At 32.9% G+C, this 25,062-nt stretch overlaps 1 protein-coding gene across 1 annotated transcript; it reads left to right on the forward strand.

The window, feature by feature from the left end:
- Nucleotides 1–230: 230 nt before the first annotated feature.
- On the forward strand, nucleotides 231–25,062 carry LOC143251521 (neprilysin-1-like). Its single transcript, XM_076502796.1, has 11 exons — nucleotides 231–386; nucleotides 9,146–9,181; nucleotides 10,923–11,084; nucleotides 15,059–15,142; nucleotides 15,917–16,122; nucleotides 16,434–16,613; nucleotides 16,854–16,940; nucleotides 20,558–20,682; nucleotides 21,481–21,703; nucleotides 23,378–23,476; nucleotides 24,925–25,062. The coding sequence occupies exons 1-11, from the start codon at nucleotides 233–235 to the stop codon at nucleotides 25,060–25,062; spliced, it is 1,494 nt and encodes a 497-aa protein (XP_076358911.1). The 5' UTR covers nucleotides 231–232.

Genomic DNA, 25,062 nt, shown 5'->3' on the forward strand with positions numbered 1-25,062 from the left:
GGCAACATATGGAGTCTTCCAATCATTCGTCTCCACCACAATCCGATGACGAGCTCTTAGCGAATGGAAGTATTGGCCAAACACTGAGAAGATCCTCGTCCAATAAGCTGGTGGATCAGCGGCAAGAAACAGTTGTTACAGCCAATAAGCCCTTGCAGAACAGAGAAGGATCTCAGAAGTTGAACATTATCGAAAATCCAGCAAATTTAGAAGATGCGGAAAGACACTGAGAATGGACATGGGGACAATACAACTACATATATCTGATCCTACTGTCCTTCGTCGAAGGACACGTCTTGGCCGATACCTTGTTTTGGCTGTAGTCCTCCTTCTAGCCTTATGTACAATTTTTGTTTACTTGGTGGTCACCGTACCTCAGGAAAAAGGTGAGATTTTGAACTTGTTCTCATGTTTTCCATACTGTGTTTCGGAAATACAAGTTAGCAGGTGTAAAACATATAAGATTTTATTATTATGATGATATTTTCACATTCGTTACCCTTTCGTATCATTTTCTGTAATGTGATGTCCATTCTAAAACGACATACCATTTTAGTTACTCTAAGTCCATTCACTAACAATTTGGTTAAAAATCCTCCATTTACCACCATGACGTAGTGTTTTCGTTAACATTTTTTATCTTTACTACCATAACATGGTGTTTTGATTAACAATCCTCCATTTACTAATATTATATGTAGTTTAGTTGAACACTTTTCTATCTGTTACCGTAAAGTAGTGTTTGGTAAACATTTTTTTATTTACGACCCCAATATAATGTTCGGGCTAATATTCCTCCATTTACTACCATAGTATGTTACGTTGGTTAACATTACTCCATTTACGACCATATTATGGTGTATTGGTTAACATTACTCCATATATTACCATATTATGGTGTTAGGGTTAACATTTCTCCATATATTACCATATTATGGTGTTAGGGTTAATATTTCTCCATATATTACCATATCATGGTGTTTTGGTTAACATTTCTCCATATATTACCATATTGTGGTGTATTGGTTAACATTACTCCATATATTACCATATTATGGTGTATTGGTTAACATTACTCCATATATTACCATATTATGGTGTATTGGTTAACATTACTCCATATATTACCATATTATGGTGTAGTGGTTAACATTATTCCATATATTACCATATTATGGTGTAGTGGTTAACATTACTCCATATATTACCATATTATGGTGTATTGGTTAACATTACTCCATATATTACCATATTATGGTGTAGTGGTTAACATTACTCCATATATTACCATATTATGGTGTATTGGTTCACATTACTCCATATATTACCATATTATGGTTACCCTTCTTCCTACTACCTTCCCTTGACCTCAGATGTTGATTTCTCTTTCTTTCCTTCTTTGTAACTTCCTCTATTGTGTACCAACCTGTATTGTGTACCAACCTGTGTTGTGTACTAACCTGTGTTGTGTACTAACCTGTATTGTGTACCAATCTGTGTTGTGTACTAACCTGTATTGTGTACCAACCTGTGTTGTGTACTAATCTGTATTTTATACTAACCTGTATTGTGTACCATCCTGTGTTGTGTACTAACCTGTATTGTGTACCAACCTGTGTTGTGTACTAACCTGTGCTGTGTACTAACCTGTATTGTGTACCAACCTGTGTTGTGTACTAATCTGTATTTTATACTAACCTGTATTGTGTACCAACCTGTATTGTGTACCATCCTGTGTTGTGTACTAACCTGTATTGTGTACTAACCTGTGTTGTGTACTAACCTGTATTGTGTACCATCCTCCATCTCCTCTTTGCCCATAACGTGACTTTAATTTTTGTGTGTTCCCCAAGTACACCAGACTTTCTTTCTTCTTCTGTCTTATGGTGTCATACTTCCTCTGTGTTATGGTGTCATACTTTAAACTTTTAATTTTTAGATCAAGTATCTTAACAATTTCTTCTAAAAAAATGTTTTTACCCTGATCTTCGGGGCTTACAGACATGGCCAAGCGTGTTAAGGCGTGCGACTCGTAATCTGAGGGTCGCGGGTTCGCATCCCCGTCGCGCCAAAGATGCTCGCCCTTTCATCTGTGGGGCATTATAATGTGACGGTCAGTCCCACTATTCGTTGGTGAAAGAGTAGCCCAAGAGTTGGCGGTGGGTGGTGATGACTAGCTGCCTTCCCTCTAGTCTTACACTGCTAAATTAAGGACGGCTAGCGCAGATAGCCCTCGAGTAGCTTTGTGCGAAATTCAAAAACAAACAAACAAACGGGGCTTACAGAAAGCTTCCTTGTTCATGAATCTGTTCATTCAGTACTGGATCAAACATTTTCTTCAAATCCTGTTTATGGGATGACCAACTGTAGATGTGACGCTTTTTTAATATTTGGATTTTTCTTTTGGATAAATATTTGTCCCTGAAAGTCTTCTTCTGGAAACTTTTTCATTATATAACAAAATGGCCCTCGTGACTTCTGTTGATACAATTGTCTTTCGATCGTCTATACTTTTTGGTTACGAACCAATGTCAAATCTGTCAAATTTCATCCATCTTGTTATTATTTTCGTTACTTGTTTCTTTAGAATGTGAAAAAAAAACCTTTTCTGCTATTTCGGTGTCTTTTGATCTAATTGGTCCTTACTTGCTTCCAAAACATTGGTAACTTTGTGTGTTTATTTTTTGCGAAATGTTATGCAATAGGATGCTTGCGCTCTGACCATCACGATGAACCGAACCTTTGGATTTTAAAGCAAAAGTCCGTAAACGTTCCGCTGATTTTCAGAAGGGCATTTGTTGTAGAAAAAAGGTTTAAGAACGATATTGGCAAATGACTCCAAAACAGGTTTTTGAGCTTTAACCACCACGGGAATCGAACTCAGAATTTAAGGTTATCAGCTTACCTCTGAACAACTGTGAGATTGTATGAAGATCTGCCAAGTGTTATTAACTGTATTTTCTTTCTGTTTACTGAGTTTTGTCTGATTGTTTTATCGCTGTTATCCCTATATTTTTATTTTATTAGCCCTTCACTCATTTCTATATAATATTTATTAAAATTATTAACTAATTTCGAATATTGAATAATTTAGTAGTGATTTCATTTCTCCTGACGAAAATATATATTTTCATTTCGATAAATCCGCGTTTTGAATTATTTGCTTTTTGTCTCTTTTGAATCACTTGCTAGCTGTTTACGCGCACGCTTTATTTATAACAGTTCCCCCACCACGGAATGCTTATCGTTATGTGGGTAGTTGTCTCTTACCTCCAATGAAATAGTGTACAATAACAGTTACAGATATATTACGTAGCTTGTGTGGCCTGTGTGGCATGTATGAAAAACACTTTAAACAAAGTAAATATTTGTATATTATACATGAAACACATACTGTTATTAATGATTTCCAACTTACATTTGATCAATCACTACCTTCCCCTTTACCGATTTAATAAAATGAATCAGACACGAGATTGGAATCAATATTTTATATTAAATATACAGAAGATTTAACTCAAACATGAAAGCAGATGTATTAATGACTGCCCTGGTTATTTTCGTAATCCGGACGTAAGTTTTAAATATCATTCTACGACGGTAGGTTGTAATCCGGACGTAAGTTTTAAATATCATTCTACGACGGTAGGTTGTAATCCGGACGTAAGTTATAAATATCATTCTATGACGGTAGGTTGCATTCCGGACGTAAGTTTTAAATATCATTCTATGAGGGTAGGTTGTAATCCGGACGTAAGTTTTAAATATCATTCTACGACGGTAGGTTGTAATCCGGACGTAAGTTATAAATATCATTCTATGACGGTAGGTTGTATTCCGGACGTAAGTTTTAAATATCATTCTATGAGGGTAGGTTGTAATCCGGACGTAAGTTTTAAATATCATTCTATGACGATACGTTGTAATCCGGACGTAAGTTTTAAATATCATTCTACGACGGTAGGTTGTAATCCGGACGTAAGTTTAAAATATCATTCTATGAGGGTAGACTTCATTCCAGACGTAAGTTGAAAGTTTCATTTTGTAACGGTAGACTGTAACCTGAACGTAACTTTTAACTATTCTGTGACGGTAGACTGTAACCTGAACGTAACTTTTAACTATTCTGTGACTGTAGACTGTAACCTGAACGTAACTTTTAACTATTCTGTGACGATAGACTGTAATCTGAACATGAGTTTAATATATCATTTTAAGACAGGTTTTATGAATAATGGATATTCACGGAATGGCGAAAAAAATTTGGTTTCTCTCATTGATTTTAAGGAAGCAATAGGCTCTGATCTATGGAAATGTTAGATACTGTTCAAGGATTACCAGAGTCAATAGACTCTGATCTATGGAAATGTTAGATACTGTTCCAGGATTACCAGAGTCAATAGGCTCTGATGTATGGAAATGTTAGATACTGTTCAAGGATTACCAGAGTCAATTGGCTCTGATCTATGGAAATGTTTGATACTGTTCAAGGATTACCAGAGTCAATAGACTCTGATCTATGGAAATGTTAGATACTGTTCCAGGATTACCAGAGTCAATAGGCTCTGATGGATGGAAATGTTAGATACTGTTCCAGGATTACCAGAGTCAATAGGCTCTGATGTATGGAAATGTTAGATACTGTTCAAGGATTACCAGAGTCAATTGGCTCTGATCTATGGAAATGTTTGATACTGTTCAAGGATTACCAGAGTCAATAGACTCTGATCTATGGAAATGTTAGATACTGTTCCAGGATTACCAGAGTCAATAGGCTCTGATGTATGGAAATGTTAGATACTGTTCAAGGATTACCAGAGTCAATTGGCTCTGATCTATGGAAATGTTAGATACTGTTCCAGGATTACCACAGTCAATAGGCTCTGATGGATGGAAATGTTAGATACTGTTCAAGGATTACCAGAGTCAATAGGCTCTGATCTATGGAAATGTTAGATACTGTTCCAGGATTACCACAGTCAATAGGCTCTGATGGATGGAAATGTTAGATACTGTTCAAGGATTACCAGAGTCAATAGGCTCTGATCTATGGAAATGTTAGATACTGTTCAAGGATTACCAGTGTCAATAAGCTCTGATCTATGGAAATGTTAGATACTGTTCAAGGAGTACCAGAGTCAATAGGCTCTGATCTATGGAAATGTTAGATGCTGTTCAAGGATTACCAGAGTCAATAGACTCTGATCTATGGAAATGTTAGATACTGTTCCAGGATTACCAGAGTCAATAGGCTCTGATGTATGGAAATGTTAGATATTGTTCAAGGATTACCAGAGTCAATAGGCTCTGATCTATGGAAATGTTAGATACTGTTCAAGGATTACCAGAGTCAATAGGTTCTGATCTATGGAAATGTTAGATACTGTTCAAGGATTACCAGAGTCAATAGGCTCTGATCTATGGAAATGTTAGATACTGTTCAAGGATTACCAGTGTCAATAAGCTCTGATCTATGGAAATGTTAGATACTGTTCAAGGATTACCAGAGTCAATAGGCTCTGATCTATGGAAATGTTAGATACTGTTCAAGGATTACCAGAGTTAATTGGCTCTGATCTAGGGAAATGTTAGATACTGTTCAAGGATTACCAGAGTCAATAGGCTCTGATGTATGGAAATGTTAGATACTGTTCAAGGATTACCAGAGTCAATAGGCTCTGATTTATGGAAAAGTTAGATACTGTTCAAGGATTACCAGAGTCAATAGGCTCTGATCTATGGAAAAGTTAGATACTGTTCAAGGATTACCAGAGTCAATAGGCTCTGATCTATGGAAAAGTTAGATACTGTTCAAGGAGTACCAGAGTCAATAGGCTCTGATCTATGGAAAAGTTAGATACTGTTCAAGGAGTACCAGAGTCAATAGGCTATTGCATAACGGATTAAAGCTAAGCCTAATGTTCATTAAAATTTATATTTTTAAGCTTAAACCTAATGTTAATTGAAATGAGTATATTTTTCAAATTAACAGTTATAATGTCAGGTGCAAAATCGAAATTCATCTTCGTCACATCTTGTCAAGGCTAAAATACTCATCTTTCATTTGGTTGGTATATTTGAAATTTGTTCGTATGACTGATTTTCTCAAAATATCAACGACACAATTGTTCAGTAACTAACATGTACAATGGCATAACTACCATGTGGCTACCATGTATTTATATATGCTTCAGCAAACACATCACTTCTACAATTGTTTTAGAGATATGTAATATATATTTCATGTGTAAACCTAAAACACAAATAAAATGTACAGCAAATATTAAGTCATTTGTTAGTCAGGCCACGTTTTGAGTTTAACTCAGGGAATGATAGTTGGTTTAACAAAATAGAATTTTTAATTTGAAATTGAAAAGGTCTAACAGCGTACCAAATGTGGCAAAAAATCCATAGAAGTTAAACATGTATTTTTTCGTACTTTGTTTGTTTGTTTGTTTTAATTTCGCGCAAAGCTACTCGAGGGCTATCTGCGCTAGCCGTCCCTAATTTAGCAGTGTAAGACTAGAGGGAAGGCAGCTAGTCATCACCACCTACCGCCATCTCTTGGGCTGCTCTTTTTCCAATGAATAGTGGAATCGACCGTCACTCACATTATAACGCCCCCACGGCTGAAAGGGCGAGCATGTTTGGTGCGACAGGAATTCGAACCGCGACCCTCGGATTATGAGTCGAACGCCTTAACACGCTTGGCCATGCTGGGCCCGTCGTACTTTCAATGTGAAGAAAAGGAAGAGAAAAAGAGAAATTGAATCAGAATTTGAGATTTTATATCTCGTATATTTCTCAACAAATTGCCTTGTGAATTGGTATGTGACGTAAAGGAGGTCTACTAGTGCACGTCTATTAAAATATGTGATAGTTTGGATTAACACAGGTCAAGCTATAAACGGTGGAAAATCACGAAACTGACACTCTTGGTAATAATACAGTATGTCTGACTCGTTTGTTTAGACTGCGCTACACATTGCCATGTGTCTTTATAACTTTCGTTCGTATTTTATGTAACTGGTGATGTCCTGCGTTATAGGAGAAATACAGAGAATATTTTCACATTAGATGTACGATCGTTCCTTGTTTTAACCCTAGTTCTTACTATTCTAGTTTCGTCATTCATCAGTATTAACCGTATTCATATTTGCATTATACGATACGTTGTATTATATTCATTTGATTTTTTTTATCTTGTAGCTTGAGGACTTATAAAGCTTAAATTCAGGGTTTGATCCATGTCGTGGGCACTGCACGGATAGCCTTTGCGCTTAACGAGACGAAGAAAAGAGATTATTGGTGCGCATTTCTTTTTCGTTTTGTTTTCGTCACTAGTTTCAGAAAGTGCATTTTGTGGTGGATTTCCTGAAAATAAACACTAAAGATATGGAACTCAGTTACACGCCCTAGACATATATAAAACACCACCGTGCATTTATTGTACTTTCAATATTTTCTTTCCTTAAGGCAATATTTACCTTAGGAGAAAATTAGCATACGTCAATTTTACGTTAGTTAATGTCGTAACTGAACCTTGTCCGAGCACTGTTCACAGAGATATCCGAATTTAATATTTAACGAGGAAACTGTTTGCTTAAAATGTCCTAAAACGTTTTTATTCATGAAACTGTTTTAAAAAATGTCAGAACTCAGTCTTTATCGAGAAAACTCTTAATAGAATTTGTTCTAACTCAACTTTTATCGAGAAAACTTTGAACAGAATATGTCCTAACCCAATATTTGCCGAGGAAACTCTCAACAAAATTAGTCCTAACTCAACCTTTATGGAGGAAACTGTTAACAGAATTAGTCCTAGCTCAGTCTTTCCTGAGGACTCTGTCTACTGGAAATATCCTAACTTAGAACGTAAGTTTAGTATATTCGGCAACTCTTCAAAGTTTGAGCAAGTCAGCAGTGATTGTTTAATTCTTCTATTCTATGTACAAATAAGGAGTGCTCTAGTATAAAACTAAAAGTAACATTTTTAAAGATATTACTATAGTACTTATCAATTGATAATTATATCACTTTTCAGTTAATAACTATAGCACTTGTCAGATGATAATTATATCACTTTCTAGTTAATAACAATAGCACTTGTCAGTTGATAATTATATCACTTTCTAGTTAATAACTATAGCACTTGTCAGATGATAATTATATCACTTTCTAGTTAATAACTATAGCACTTGTCAGATGATAATTATATCACTTTCTAGTTAATAACTATAGTACTTGTCAGTTGATAATTATATCACTTTCTAGTTAATAACTATAGTACTTGTCAGATGATAATTATATCGCTTTCTAGTTAATAACTATAGCACTTGTCAGATGATAATTATATCACTTTCTAGTTAATAACAATAGCACTTGTCAGTTGATAATTATATCACTTTCGAGTTAATAACTATAGTACTTGTCAGATGATAATTATATCACTTTCTAGTTAATAACAATAGCACTTGTCAGTTGATAATTATATCACTTTCTAGTTAATAACTATAGTACTTGTCAGATGATAATTATATCACTTTCTAGTTAATAACTATAGCACTTGTCATATGATAATTATATCACTATCTAGTTAATAACAACAGGACTTCTCAGTTACTTGAAGATTTTATTGGGTTTTAATAAGTCCTTAATAAGTATGTAAGTTGATGATAAATTACATAGAGTTATATGAATCTAGTTACAGAATAATTCGAATGCTCTCAGAACGCTTAGTTGTTGTTTTCTTAACGAAGTGAACACTGCCTGAGATGTATAATTGTTTTATTTCAATATAATATACATGCACTCAAAATTACGCCCTTATTTGAAGAAAAAATAAAGTTGAAACTAAAACATAAACATGCCATACATTTGTTGGAATTTATTATACGATATAATTCCAAGAAAATGAGAAATACATATTTCTGATGTGACTATTTTTTAAGTTATATGAAATCAAACTTAAACCCATCAAAATATGCAAGTTGTTTCCTGACTGTAGTAATGGTATTGTTAGTCTATTTCAACTAAATCCGTTTTGTGATAGTGTTTCTGACTCTAAATATTTAATACTGGTAGATTTGAAAAGAGTAGTGTTTGTGAATATTTGAGATTAAACTTTCTGGTCTGTCTTTTCCAGATGACGTGTGTCTTACTGCACAGTGCGTCAAAACAGGTAAGAGGAAAACCGAATCTAAAGAAAACATGAATTCGAAATAAACTTAGGAAAGAAAGAGCAAAGCGTTAGAAACTGAATTTATAGAGTTACTACCAAATGTCAGTCTTAGCTTATAATTAGAATTTCAAGAGCTAATTCTTAAAGCAAGTGTGAAATTTTTTAGAAGATATAAAAACGTTTCAGATCTGAGACCACAAACCTATAGTTCGCAATGCTAGGAATTGAGTTTACATATTAAATGGCAAGAGAATCATAACTGAAAAAAGAAATCAACGTTAATTTTTTTCGACATAAATCAAAATAACGTTTTATAAAAACATTTTATTAATTATTATGCGAGTACTACTTTTATACACTATAGGATTAGGTTATGCAGATAAATCTGAATGTATGGGGAGGGAATTTTGTTGTGAATTCATCAATTTTTATACACGTAGAATCAGCTTCCATGGGTGATCCTGTCTGACTAGAGCATTTGAACCTATAAGTTTGACAAGAACCACTGTTTTAGAGCATGTTGAACCTATGAGTTTAACAAGAACCACCGTTTAAAGCATGTTGAACCTATGAGTTTAACAAGAACCACCGTTTAGAGCATGTTAAACCTATACTTTTAACGAGAACCACTGGTTTTTAAAGCATGTTGAACCTATACGTTTGACAAGAACCACTGTTTAGAGCATGCTGAACGTATAATTTTGACAAGAACCATTGTTTTAGAGCATGTTGAACCCATAAGTTTGACAAAAACCACTGTTTTAGAGCATGTTAAACCTATACGTTTGACAAGAACCACTGTTTAGAGCATGTTGAACGTATAATTTTGATAAGAACCATTGTTTTACAGCATGTTGAACCCATAAGTTTGACAAAAACCACTGATTTGAGCATGTTGAACTTATAAGTTTGTTTATTATCGTAAAGTTAGTAACCATGATTTTGTAGAGCCAGGTTCTTTTTGTGCGTGCTTACTTTAAGTTCCAGTTGATTATAGAACCTTGGATTGTAGGTAAATCATATGGATATAAATATATATATTTATATATTACAGAGCTCTTTATTTACCAAGTTGAATGTGTGTTTTAGTTAGTGTATTTAACGTTTCGCTCAAAAAAGACAAAATAAGTTTGGATCGCTGTATAGCTTAAATATTACATACTCGAAGCGGACCAACTTCCAATCGGAACGATAGTAGACTTTATCGCAGTATAAAGTTGGTTTGGTACTGGGATCGAGAATAAGATTTATACAAATATCGTAGAGAAAGTTAGTTGTGTACTGGGGACGAGAATAAGATTTATACAAGTATCGTATACAAAGTTAGTTGTGTACTGGGGACGAGAATAGGATTTATACAAGTATCGTATACAAAGTTAGTTGTGTACTGGGGACGAGAATAAGATTTATACAAGTATCGTATACAAAGTTAGTTGTGTACTGGGGACTAGAATAAGATTTATACAAATATCGTATACAAAGTTAGTTTTGTACTGGGGACGAGAATAAGATTTATACAAATATCGTATACAAAGTTAGTTTTGTACTGGGGACGAGAATAAGATTTATACAAGTATCGTATACAAAGTTAGTTTTGTACTGGGGACGAGAATAAGATTTATACAAGTATCGTATACAAAGTTAGTTGTGTACTGGGGACGAGAATAAGATTTATACAAATATCGTATACAAAGTTAGTACAAATCATTTACAACAAGGAGAAAATTTTATGGGGTTTCAGCTGCTTCTCTCCTGATGGCCATGGATCAGAAAACCGATCCTTGCGAAGATTTCTTTCAGTATGCATGCGGCACATGGAACAAACGTCACGTGATCCCAGAAGATAGAAGTAGCATTAGCACGTTTGAAGTTCTAGCCGATGAACTACAGATTGTATTAAAAGGTATATTTTGAAAGTTTGATTAATTTCTGAAAAAAACAGTTTTTCTTACTTTAACAGTGAATTGTTACGCTAGTGATTTTTACAGTCTAGGTTTAGCAATGACTTAATAATTGAATCCCAAGGTAGTAACACAACCAGTTTGATGACATGCTGGAAACTACAAGTTTAACACGATAGGAGCTTTAACCATTTAAAGCCAAGCTAGAGATTTCATCAACTTCTCTCGAATTAATTATTTTAACAGTTTAAAGCTAAGCTGGTAATTTTAACAGGTTAATGATTTTAACTATTTTAAAGCAAATCTAGTGATTTTCACTGTTTCTTGCCAAGCTAAAACATACCCTCTAAAATGTGATTTACTTTATATACATATATAAAACATAACCTTAGAACTGTGGTTTACTTTACACACATATAAAACATACCCTTAGAACTGTGGTTTACTTTACACACATATAAAACATACCCTTAGAACTGTGGTTTACTTTACACACATATAAAACATACCCTTTGAACTGTGGTTTACTTTATACACATATAAAACATACTCTTTGAACTGTGGTTTACTTTACACACATATAAAACATACCCTTAGAACTGTGGTTTACTTTACACACATATAAAACATACCCTTTGAACTGTGTCAAAATCTTGTACCTCAGACATTTATATTATTACAACAAGAAGCGTCACCTGTAACCTGAGAAATTTATATTGTCAATACATACATGGAAAATATGGCTGAAAGAAAGCTGATATAATGTAATGTTAGTAGTAATGTTGTTTTCTAAAACCGTTGTTTTCAACGATATATTCCATTTTTCTTTAATGTTAGTTTTATTAGCAGTATTGGTTAAAATGTTTAATATATATTATTATATATGTAATTTTGCGTTTCTTGTATATATGTAGTAAAACTTGTCTAAGCCGAAAACCGCATAGGGCGTAAACCTGTACAAACCGCGAATATTAAAATTTTGCAGCATTATCTTAAGATTTCTCTTATAAAACGCCCTCTATATGGCGGAACCTGCGTAACGCGAACGGAAAACTATCTTTCCCCTAACTCATCTGTCAACAAGTAGAATTAAAACATGAGTATGACGAAAAAAATGTTTTTGATTAAATATTAATTTCTTATTTAATTAATAATTTCTTGAAATATTAATAAATTATTGTTTAATTAATAATTTGTTCAAATATTAATAAATTCTCGGACATTTTGCTACACTAAGTATTGGTTAAAGATATTCTGTTATTTTTTCTGCCGTTATTATTTTTACAGTTAAATTATATTCATGATTTGTAGAAATATATTTGTCTTTTAAATACAAAATTCTATTCTTTAAATAATTCTCAGGAAAAACATAAATTCCTATCTTCTCCAATTTTAAAATTGAGGGAAAATTTACCATGTGTAATAAGTAAAAGTGAAAATTCGCGCTGTTTCAAAAATTTAAGGAAGAATCAAATTCCTGTGGAATGGAAAGTAAATAATAGAGCGTGAAGTGTTATTCGAGGAATTTTTGAACAAATTAAACAAAAGAATGAAACAAGAAAATAGGAATATTTTACTTTTCCTGGATAATGCAACTTGTCAACCAAAAGTTCAACTTTCAAATGTTTGTTTAGTCTTTCTACCTCCATGTACAACATCAGTTCTACAGCCACTAGATAATGGAATTATACAGTGTATGAAATTGAAATACGGTAAACTGATGCTTTAACATATTATTGCAAACATGGACGACTGTAAGAGAGCTTTTGAAATGATCATGAACATTGACCTGTTAGATGAAATTGCATTTTTAAGTCATTCAAATGCATAAAAGATGAATATCTAATAAAGTGCTTTCGAAAGTGTGTATTTATTCTTGATAAAGGCAGAAATTGTGGGAAGTTGTTGTTATGACGTTTCTAGTGAAATCCAAACTGTGATTGAGAAGATTGATGCAGATGATTCTGTGAATGTTGACAAGAATGTTTTAACAGAAACTGATGAAATTGATTTAAAATCTATAATAGAATCACAAGATGGTAACAGTGTGAGAGATTCAGAAGATGAACAAAATGGAAAAGATAGTGAAGAAATGGAAATCCTACTTCATCGCAAGTGTTAAGTTATATCAACACTATAAAATTGTATGCGAAAATGAAAGGGGAATATGAACTTCATGAAAAGGTCATAGAATTGGCTTTCTCTTTTAACCACATGATAAAGGCAATTAAAAAACGAAACAGTTGAAATTGGATACTTTCTTCAAATAAATTTGATTAAAAATTTGTTTACTTGTGTATATTTTGAACGTCCTATTTTTGTTCTTATTCTAATAAATATAGCATAAACAGTATAATAATTTTATTCACAAACGTCTTGAGTCAAGCAATATAACGTTCCGTTAAAAAATTACATATAATTAAGGAAATCCATGTTCACTATGTCTGAGCCGGAAAACTTGCTTAATCCGGATATTTTACTTGGTCCCGTGCGATTCAGCCTTATACAGGTTTTACTGTATTTAGTTTAAAGGTTGCATTACATTGTTAACTTAGTATATGGAATTAAGATTAAGGTAAAGCTTCTCAGTTGGCCAAACTTTCTGAAATATTTTTGGGATCAAAGCCAGAAAAGTGGATATTAACAAGGCAATCCAACATTAATATTGTAATAATTATAAGTTTTTATTCTATGTATTACACATTTCAAGCTAGTCCGAATTACTACATTATTTACACTATTTACCTGGTTAATTGTCGTTCTGATCTCTCGAGACAGTTTGATTAGAAGTTTTTGCTAATTGTCTCTGGGGTATCTGACACGCGTTTTAACATTGTCTGTAAGGTACCTGACACAGATGTTTTAACATTGTCTGTAAGGTACCTGACACAGATGTTTTAACATTGTCTGTAAGGTACCTGACACAGATGTTTTAACATTGTCTGTAAGGTACCTGACACAGATGTTTTTAACATTGTCTGTAAGGTACCTGACACAGATGTTTTTAACATTGCCTCTAAGGTACCTGACACAGTTGTTTTTAACATTTCTGTAAGGTACCTGACACAGATGTTTTTAACATTGTCTGTAAGGTACCTGACACAGATGTTTTTAACATTGTCTGTAAGGTACCTGACACAGATGTTTTTAACATTGCCTCTAAGGTACCTGACACATTATTACTTCTAGTGTTCATGTTTCAAGTTACGGACGTATATATGATACAAACACACATTTACACAATACCAACGTGAACCAATGACTTATGGGTTAATGTTACTGTAATTTGTTATCACATAACAACCGAAAGGTTACCTTCATGGCTTCCAAATACAACAAAACTTCTAGACTAAAGATTACTTTAATGGTTTCCAATAACAATAACACTTCTAGACTAAAGATTACCTTAATGACTACCAATGATAATAACACTTCTAGACTAAAGATTATGTTAATGGATTCCAATGACAATAACACTTCTAGACTAAAAATTACCTTAATGGCTTCCAATGACAACAACACTTCTAGACTAAATATTACTTTAATAGCTTTCAATGACAACGACACTTCTAGACTAAAGATTACCTTAATGGCTTCCAATGACAAGAACACTTCCAGACCAAAGATTACTTTTATTTTTAGCTGGTTTTCATAGCTCTTAATTCAATTGTTTTGAATGTTTGTAATTATCACAAGTGTACAACTCTTTTGTTTGTGTAGAAGCATTTTTACTGAAATACAACTCTTTAGTTAACTCCATTTTGGATGACAGCATAGATTTGTATGGTTGATTGGTTGGCATTTAGTGGGGCAGAACATTTGGACTATCTGCGCTAGATCTGTACGGAAACAGAAAAACTCTTTTTTTAGTACTGATTAATGTTATTTAAAAATATCATCTGTTTTGAATATTTACTTAAAGAAGTTACTGTTTTTTTTTAATGTTAAATGAATATTTAATATTTTAACATTTCAGGCCTATTGGAGGAAGCAGCAAATCCATACGACAACAGCGCCACCATTAAAGCAAAAACATTTTACAAATCTTGTATAAACACAAGTGAGTAATAATACTATGTTTGATGACATAATTTTGACACTTTATCAAACGAGGTGACAGAGAAACAAAACCCTCGCAAGTCTGACCAGTAAATATTTAGAAACGTATTTTAACAGCTTTTTATCATCATTCCAAGTGTGATTTGCTGACATCTACTTTTATTATTTCATCGTTTATATTTTATGTAACTAAAGATATAATTTGACGTGCTAACTATCTATCCATATTTTATCCAACTTACGTTGGATATAAACATTTAGTAAGGACTTTCTTAGATTCTAAGACAATGCTCCCTATATCTTCATATAAGAAAATGAATTTGTTTTTTGTGTAATGAAATTGGACAGGAAATAATGCGTTGTATGTAACCCTTCGCTTTTATATATGTACTAGTTACTCACTTTCTCCAGCAAAGGTGTTTTGTGTGTCTTTCTTATAGCAAAGCCACATCTGGCTATCTGCTCAGCCCACCGAGGGGAATCGAACCGCTGATTTTAGTGTTGTAAATCCGGAGACATACCGCTGTACTAGCGGAGGGCGCTCCAGCAAACCTATCAAATATATGTTGATCTTTCAATACATAAAAACTGGTATAATATAATTAAGAAATGTGCCAAAAAATCAAATTTCACAGACGAAACTTTTGTCGTAGGTAAAAGATGTAAATATGTGTAGGTAATGTCAGCTCGTATCCAACACTTCTGTTCCACTGATGTTTGTCTGTATCAACTTTCGTGTTTGTAGATCGTACATAGTTTTCCTCACGTATTTCAGATCACATCGATGCTATTGGAGACAAACCACTTCGCGAGGTCTTAAAGACAATTGGAGAGTGGCCTGTAACAAACAGTAAATGGAAAGCCCCTTCTTGGCCAATTGAGGAACTACTTGGTGTCCTCCGGGGAAACTACAATCTTGGGATTGTAGTCGAACAGTGGGTTGGTCCTGACGATAAGGATTCGTCAGTGAACATTATACAGGTCTGTTACTTCTGAGAAAAACAAACAAAAATGTAAAGGATGTGACAAAATGTTGACTTAAGAAAACTGAGCAAATCAACTTGTTTTTTAAATACAATAATTGGATTTTGCATTTATTAGATATTGTATAATATATATTTATAATATATTGTATAATATATATTTATAATATATTGTATAATATATATTTATAATATATAGCTTTTTCTCTTCTGTACACTTTATTCTCAAACTGAGATAAAATTACTAAATTCGAAGATTTAATTTTGCTCTTACATTTTACATTTTTTTCTCGTTTCTTCTTCTTGTAGCTTGATCAAACGCCATTAGGTCTCCCAAGTCGCGAGTATTATCTCAAAGCCAGTAGTGAGCGAGAAAGAAAGGCTTACCATAAACTGATGGTAGAGGTCGCTGTTCTACTTGGAGCTGAAAAGAAGTATGCCGTAACAGAAATGTTGGATGTTTTGAACTTGGAAATCAGACTTGCCAATGTAAAGACGCTTAATACATTAGTAGATTCGTGTGTTTTTAAAACTTTCCACTAAATGAAAGCAATGACAAATGTTTTCAGTGACCGAATTGTTTCTTTGTTTCTTTAGTATTGTAGTCTAATAACTTTCACAAACAATTTTAACGGAAGTTCCGATAATAGCTCATCGATACTGTTAGAGTAAATTAAACATTTTCAATGAAGTGATACAAACCTGCTTATTTCTTACCTTGCTTTTCAGGCTTCAATGCCCGAAGCAGACCGCCATGATGCTGGCGCCATCTACAACAAGTTGACAATTCAGGAAATGAAGAACATTGTTCCAAAAGTGAGTAAATATTCGATAAAGAAAATTATGGCGTTTTACAAATACGCGTTTTAACCGTTTAAAACGTAACTACAAAAACTCTCAACCCTTTGGAATAGATCAAACTGACTAATTATCCGTATTCAACTTCTTTATGGACTGACTATATGTGGACTAAAAAAACGTACACATTTTCGGTTCTTTACTGCCATTCCTTATTTGTAACTACTGACCACCACAGTACCTACCATCCACCACCCACATTAAAGGTTGCTCTTCTTATAACACACCCACAGCTTAAATTGTGGGGAACATTTTGTGGTATTACATGGACTGGAGCCTGACTCTCTCTCTATACTTCAACTAGAATATAAATAAAATGTTTTAATTGGATATACTGCCTACAATTTTAACAATTAATACTTCAACTAGAATATATATAAAATGTTTTAGTTAGTATATTGTCTACAATTGTAACAATTAATACTTCAATTAGAATATAAATAAAATGTTTTAATTGGTTATATTATCTACAATTTTAACAATTAATACATCAACTAGAATATAAATAAAATGTTTTAATTGGTTACATTGTCTACAATTTTAACAAATAATACATCAACTAGAATATAAATAAAATGTTTTAATTGGATATATTGTCTACAATTGTAACAATTAACACTTCAACTAAAATATAAATAAAATATTTTAATTGGTTATATTGTCTACAATTGTAACAACTAATACTTCAACTAGAATATAAATAAAATGTTTTAATTGGTTATATTGTCTACAATTTTAACAATTAATACATCAACTAGAATATAAATAAAATGTTTTAATTGGTTATATTGTTTACAATTTTAACAAATAATACATCAACTAGAATATAAATAAAATATTTTAATTGGTTATATTGTCTACAATTGTAACAACTAATACTTCAACTAGAATATAAATAAAATGTTTTAATTGGTTATATTGTCTACAATTTTAACAAATAATACATCAACTAGAATATAAATAAAATGTTTTAATTGGTTATATTGTCTACAATTTTAACAATTAATACACCAACTAGAATATAAATAAAATGTTTTAATTGGATATATTGTCTACAATTGTAACAATTAATACTTCAACTAAAATATAAATAAAATGTTTTAATTGGTTATATTGTCTACAATTGTAAGAACTAATACTTCAACTAGAATATAAATAAAATGTTTAAATTGAATATATTGTCTACACTTTTAACAATTAATATTTCAACTAGAATATAAATAAAATGTTTTAATTGGTTATATTGTCTACAATTTTAACAATTAATACTTCAACTAGAATATAAATAAAATGTTTTAATTGGTTATATTGTCTACAATTGTAACAATTAATACTTCATTTGAATAAAATAAAATGTTTTAATTGGTTATATTGTCTACAATTTTAACAATTAATACTTCAACTAGAATATAAATAAAATGTTTTAATTGGTTATATTGTCTACAATTTTAACAATTAATACTTCAACTAGAATATAAATAAAATGTTTTAATTGGATATATTGTCTACAATTTTAACAATTAATACTTCAACTAGAATATAAATAAAATGTTTTAATTGGTTATATTGTCTACAATTTTAACAATTAATACTTCAACTAGAATATAAATAAAATGTTTTAATTGGTTATATTGTCTACAATTTTAACAATTAATACTTCAACTAGAATATAAATAAAATGTTTTAATTGGTTATATTGTCTACACTTTTAACAATTAATACTTCAACTAGAATATAAATAAAATGTTTTAATTGGATATATTGTCTACACTTTTAACAATTAATACTTCAACTAGAATATAAATAAAATGTTTTAATTGGTTATATTGTCTACAATTTTAACAATTAATACTTCAACTAGAATATAAATAAAATGTTTTAATTGGTTATATTGTCTACAATTTTAACAATTAATACTTCAACTAGAATATGAATAAAATGTTTTAATTGGTTATATTGTCTACAATTGTAACAATTAATACATCAACTAGAATATAAATAAAATGTTTTAATTGGTTATATTGTCTACAATTGTAACAATGAATACATCAACTAGAATATAAATAAAATGTTTTAATTGGTTATATTGTCTACAATTGTAACAATTAATACATCAACTAGAATATAAATAAAATGTTTTAATTGGTTATATTGTCTACAATTGTAACAATTAATACATCAACTAGAATATGAATAAAATGTTTTAATTGGGTTTTTAGTTTACATTCTTTCACCTGCAACAGGTTTGAAATGCTCGAATTTCCTTCATAATGTTTGATTAATTATATAAAGTTTCAGGTCACTTCTTTAAATTACAGAACTGTGAAAAAGTGTTAGGACAGGAGAATATTTTGCCATTCTTTGCCTTTTATGGAGCGACTTATTCCATACCATTACAGAATATAAATTTCAACACCATGGTAATATTTCACTGACTCTTTTTGAGAACTGAATGAACCATGGTGAGAATACTTATTATTTTATACAATTCCCATATACTTGTACCAAGGGTACATCATAAGGACTCTGCTTCAATGGACATACTTATAAAACATGGGGTCTCAAATAGATGTCATGATACTTCATACAGTGTGTTAATTATGTGGAAAGAAACAAGCATATGGTACTGATATATTCTAGAAGAAATCAATTTTATTGCACTTCAGAATATATCAAGGTTTGTTGTCATGCCAGAGCCCATAAAACATAATGAACTGTCAGTAAATCAAAGAGTTCGCATAAACTCTTCAAGTGATTCTGGTTGGACTCTCTCATAAATTGCTGCATACTTAAAATGCTCCCTAAACACTGTCACGTACACGTTAGATCGTGAAACTGAGACAGGTAAATTTAAAAATAGGAAAGTAAGGGGCAGATCACCTAATCTCAATCATACTAATATTAAGTATCTTCATTTATGCAACCTTTGGGAGAGAAGGAAAACTGTCACTGATAGATTAATGAACCAGCGCAGGAAACATCTGATGCTTATCTATTATGATATAAGCAGTGATTTGTGTGTTATATTGGTAAAGGACTCTACTACCAAGAATATAATGACCCTTATTCAACATGTGCATAATTTATTTAGCTAAAAAAAAGTTGCTGGAGTCACTTAAATGATGCAATCGCCTCGAGCCCCAATTTTAACTCAATTGAACAGATGTGGGATTCGATAGATGAAAAAAAATAACAAATTAAAAGTTATTTCCAAATAATTTTTTTGGAATGTACTAGAGACATCTGGAGGAAAATCCTGAAAGGATACTTTGATTAAATATATTGTAAAAATACCAGAGATAAAAGGGGACACACAAAATATTAACTGTTTATTGAACTCTCCCACTGAGTTTCTGTTCCACCAAACATGAATATTAATAACATTTTGATGTTTTCCTGTGATTTACCTTCCGTTGTTCTTTGAAAGTGACCTAAAATCTAATTTCTGACTTTGTCCTAACACTTTTGCAGCGTACTGTGAACTGAGTGCCTGATATTTAATTTTGTTGTTGTAGTTAATGTGAAAGAGATACAATTAAAATCATTGTTGCTCTGTTACTGTTTCCTTTCTTCAGTTTTCGTGGCTAAACTACCTCAACACCGTCTTACCAATTAAAGTTGACGAACTGGAACCAGTCGTTGTCTATGCACTTCCTTATTTCAGACAGATGGATGAAATCCTAGCTGAAACCCCTCGAAGGTAACGTACCCAAAGAACTAAACCCGATAACAGGATACCACCAAACAAGCGATAATAAAGCTTTAGTCTATACTTTTCTATCGTAGCAGACTTTACAAGATGACGTCGTAACTCCCTGTTAGAAATATATCAAACAAAGACGTATGATGAATATGCTTTATGTATATGTGACTCGTAAGTAGTGTATCTGTGTGTATGGAAAGAAATAGTCTACTTAATAATATGTAATTCATTGTTATGAATTTCTGGACCGTAATGTACCCATGCTAGTAATGAAAGGTTTATATTCGGAAAGAGACAATAATTTTACACATACAGGGTGAGACCAAGGTGACTACACAATAGTGTAGTTTAGAAAACAGTTTTATTTCCAAGGTCTTATTCTAAAACAACTAATAATTAAATGAATGTTAGCCGCCTTTCTAATATATTCCTTAATACAAATGGAATCCTAATTATTACCCCACCATGAATATAAACTACAAATCTCGATTCTAATTTAACTGTTTGAATATGAAAACTACTAGATTGCCCTCTATCGAAATTAATTTTAATTTTACTAAAATGATTAAAATGAGCTCAACAACAAATAAACATAATTATATAAATATAAATATAATTATATAAATATATTTTATGTTTGAGTGTGTTTGACTTCCACATCAGATGTTTATTATAATAAATGTATTTATTAAATAAATTAAATTATTAACATCAATCTAATATCCTTCTGATTAGCTTTCAAAGTGACCAATAAGTGCAGATTAATATGACGAATTATAAATGATATCGTTCCAGAGTCATACATAACTACGCCATATGGCGTTTGGTCAACGATATTATACCTTACCTCAGCGGGGAATACGCGCAGAAGCTTTCGGAGTTTCGAAGAGTTCTGTTAGGGGTCTCTGCTAACAGAGTGAGATGGAGCCAGTGTGTGGACTTAGTAAATAAGAAGTTAGGAATGGCCCTAGGAGCAATGTTCATTCGGGACAACTTTGACCCGTCCAGTAAAGAAACGGTAATTAAAAAATCAATGTTGTGTTGCAATTACAATCAGAACAAAATTAATCGACTTTTGTTCGTGTTATGAAAATGATGGTAAATATTTGTGTTCTTTGTGTCATAGTTTGTCTTCCAGCCATCTTGACCTTCAGGGGCATAGCAGTATGTCTGCGGACTTATACCCCTAGAAGGCTCGGCACGGCCAGGTGGTTAAGGAACTCGACTCGTAATCCGAGGGTCGCGAGTTTGAATCCCCATCACACCAAACATGCTCGCCTTTTCAGCCGTGGGGACGTTATAATGTTATGGTGAATCCCACTATTCGTTGGTAAAAGAGTAGCGCAAGAGTTGGCGGTGGGTGGTAATGACTAGCTGCCTTCCCTTTTGTCTTACATTGCCAAATTAGGGACTGCTAGCGCAGATATCCCTCGAGTAGCTTTGTGCGAAATTCATAACAAACCAAACCAACACATCTCTAGAAACTGGATTTCGATACTGCGGTGAGCAAACCACAAGATGGCCGGTATGGGTATTAGAAATTTTATTTAAATAAAATACAGAACAACGTTTTGACCTTCTTAGGTCATCTTCAGATTAAACTAAGAAGGTCGAAACGTTGTTCTGTGTTTTATTTTGATAAAAGTGTTAATATCCATACCAGCAGTCTTGAGATACGTTTGTGTTTCAAGTGGGTTTCTCGTCATCACGAAGACCACAAAGAACCCATTGTTTAGGTTTGTGCTTAATTACAAACAAACGAGCCATCTTGTCGACCCTGAAGGAAGAATATATAAACACAATGTTTGTTTGGATGCTGTTTAAAAAAACAACAACACCTAGCATCGAAAACCTATTTTAACATATTAAAAAAAAAACATATCCAGGGCTTTTACTAAACACAGTTCTAGATTTGTTTGTGTTTAAATTTCGCGCAAAGCTACACGAGGACTGTATGCGCTAGCCGTCCCTAATTTAGCACTGTAAGACCAGAGGGAAGGCAGCTAGTCATCATCACTTATCGCCAACTCTCGGACTACTCTTTTACCAACGAATTGTGGGATTGACCGAACATTACAATGCCCCCCCCCAGCTGAAAGGGCGAGCATGTTTGGTGTGACGAGGATTTGAACCCGCGACCCTCGGATTACGAACTGAGCGCCTTAACCGCCCGGCCATGCCGAGCCCACAGTTTTAGAACATTCAGCGACAAAGTTTCGTGTAAACATAACAGTACACGTTTTTCTGATTTATTGAAAATCTAAATTGTGGTTATTTATGTTGTGGTTTTTTGTTTTTACTGTTTGAATCTACACAGGTGAGTGCACACATATATTATGATACTTGTTCAAGCCATAAACAAAAACACATTAAAATCAAACGAGATTTTAATGTCTTTTGTTTACGGTTTAAAATATTTATGGTTGTAATAAATCAGAGGTTGGGATTTGCTGTTTTTAACTCAGTTCTTTCTCATGATTTTATTTACTTGTTTAGCTTCGTTTCAATGTAATTATTTAATGTCACTAATATATATATAGGTTACGATGCTTAAACAAATTATCGAAATAAGTTTGAAATAAAATACACTTTTTCCAAATTTTAGAGATTTATTGTCTCTCATAGTGCACGCGTGTGTCTCTTCCACTTGACTTGTCACCATAGCAACTGTTTTTTTTTTTTTTATATCGAGGCTCTGGAAATGATTCACAACATCAGAGAAGCATTTAATGAGCTTCTTGAAGATACAGACTGGATGGATGACGCCACTCGTGCTGTAGCCAAACAAAAGGTGTGATTTCTGATTACGTATATTCTCGTTTCTTGGTGACGACTACTATCTAACTAAGGCTTAGTTGGTTTTAGTTTTAGTTTTGATTTTAATTTCACATAATGATGAACGAATGAGTGAACTATCTGCACTAGGTGTCCGTAATTTAGCAGTGATAAAATAGAGCGAATGCAACAAGTTCACACCGCACACTCTTTACCAACGAATAGTGAGATTTACCCCGTCACATTATAACACTTACACGGCTGAAAAAGCAAACATGTTCGGTGAAGGGGATTGCGAATCGACGCCCCCTAACGTTCACGTTAAGCCTAGCTGTGTCTCGTAAATATTCGATATTCATCGATTTGAAGTGATATTAATTAACAGGTCATATCTGATGTTTTCAGATTAAAGTCATTCAAATTCATTCAAATTGCCGTAGTTTAAAAAAAAAAATTTAACTCCAGATTCAAAGCGTGAGAACTACCACTTTATGAAGAGTTTGAACGAAACGGGTCTCGATGTTTCTTTGTTTGTTTTAATTTAGCGCAAAGCTACACGAGGGCTATCTGCGCTAGTCGTCCCTAATTTAGCAGTGTAAGACTAGAGAGAAGGCAACTAGTCATCACCACCTATCGCCAACTCTTGGGTTACTTTTTTACTAACGAATAGTGGGATTGTCCGTCAAATTATAACGCCCCCACGGCTGAAAGAACGAGAATGTTTGTTGTGACGGGGATTCAAACCCGTGATCCCCCAGATTACGAGTCGAACGCCTTAACCACCTGGCCATGCTGAGCACATGTTTCGAAGATAACGCGCGACTGGAAATTCCGACACAACTGTAACTTGAAACAGTTTAATAAATAATACGAGTGTTTCTTCGTGAAGCCTGGGCACCATTAAGTACGAAACCATATCATTCTCGGTTAGAATATGTGAATGACTCATAATAAGTTTGGTTTGCTGTAATATACTTTCAATAGGTAATTTTACCCAAACGTCACCACTTGATTATAAAGCCAAATTTAGCTTCCTAATGTTATAAATTTCACTGGTGGTATGTCCCAGTCTACATATAACAGTAATCTCTATAATTCTAAAATTCTGTTCTTCCTATAGCAACGGAATAAAGACGCTGTAAAGCGACAGTAATTGGCCATTAAGGGTGTAACCAAGTCGTTTACGCCCATTCCTTTATATGGTTTACGTGTTCGTTGAAACATATATTTATCACCAGGTGGCAGCTTGTGTTCGATTTTCATCTTGTTTATCGCTGTTAAGTATCCACGTTCTAAAGGATTTGATCTCGTCCATCATAAGATATTCAAATACAAATACAGATATTTATCGTGTAAATCTGACATTAAATATGTTTATTTATTTTGTGGAATTTAATGGTTTAGATCATCATACTTGAAATGCCACATCAAAAGTTAAAACTTTAACACGTTGTTCAATAACAGGCTAACGCTATGAATGAAAGGATAGGCTATCCAGAATTCTTGACGAATCCTGTTGAGTTGTCCAAAGAATACATACGGTGGGTAAATAGTCTCTTTATTATTTCATATTTAAGTCTCACAAATGTGACATTGTTTTAG

The sequence above is a fragment of the Tachypleus tridentatus genome, chromosome 6 (genome assembly GCF_004210375.1).
Source record: "Tachypleus tridentatus isolate NWPU-2018 chromosome 6, ASM421037v1, whole genome shotgun sequence".
Classification (NCBI taxonomy): Eukaryota; Metazoa; Arthropoda; class Merostomata; order Xiphosura; family Limulidae; genus Tachypleus; species Tachypleus tridentatus.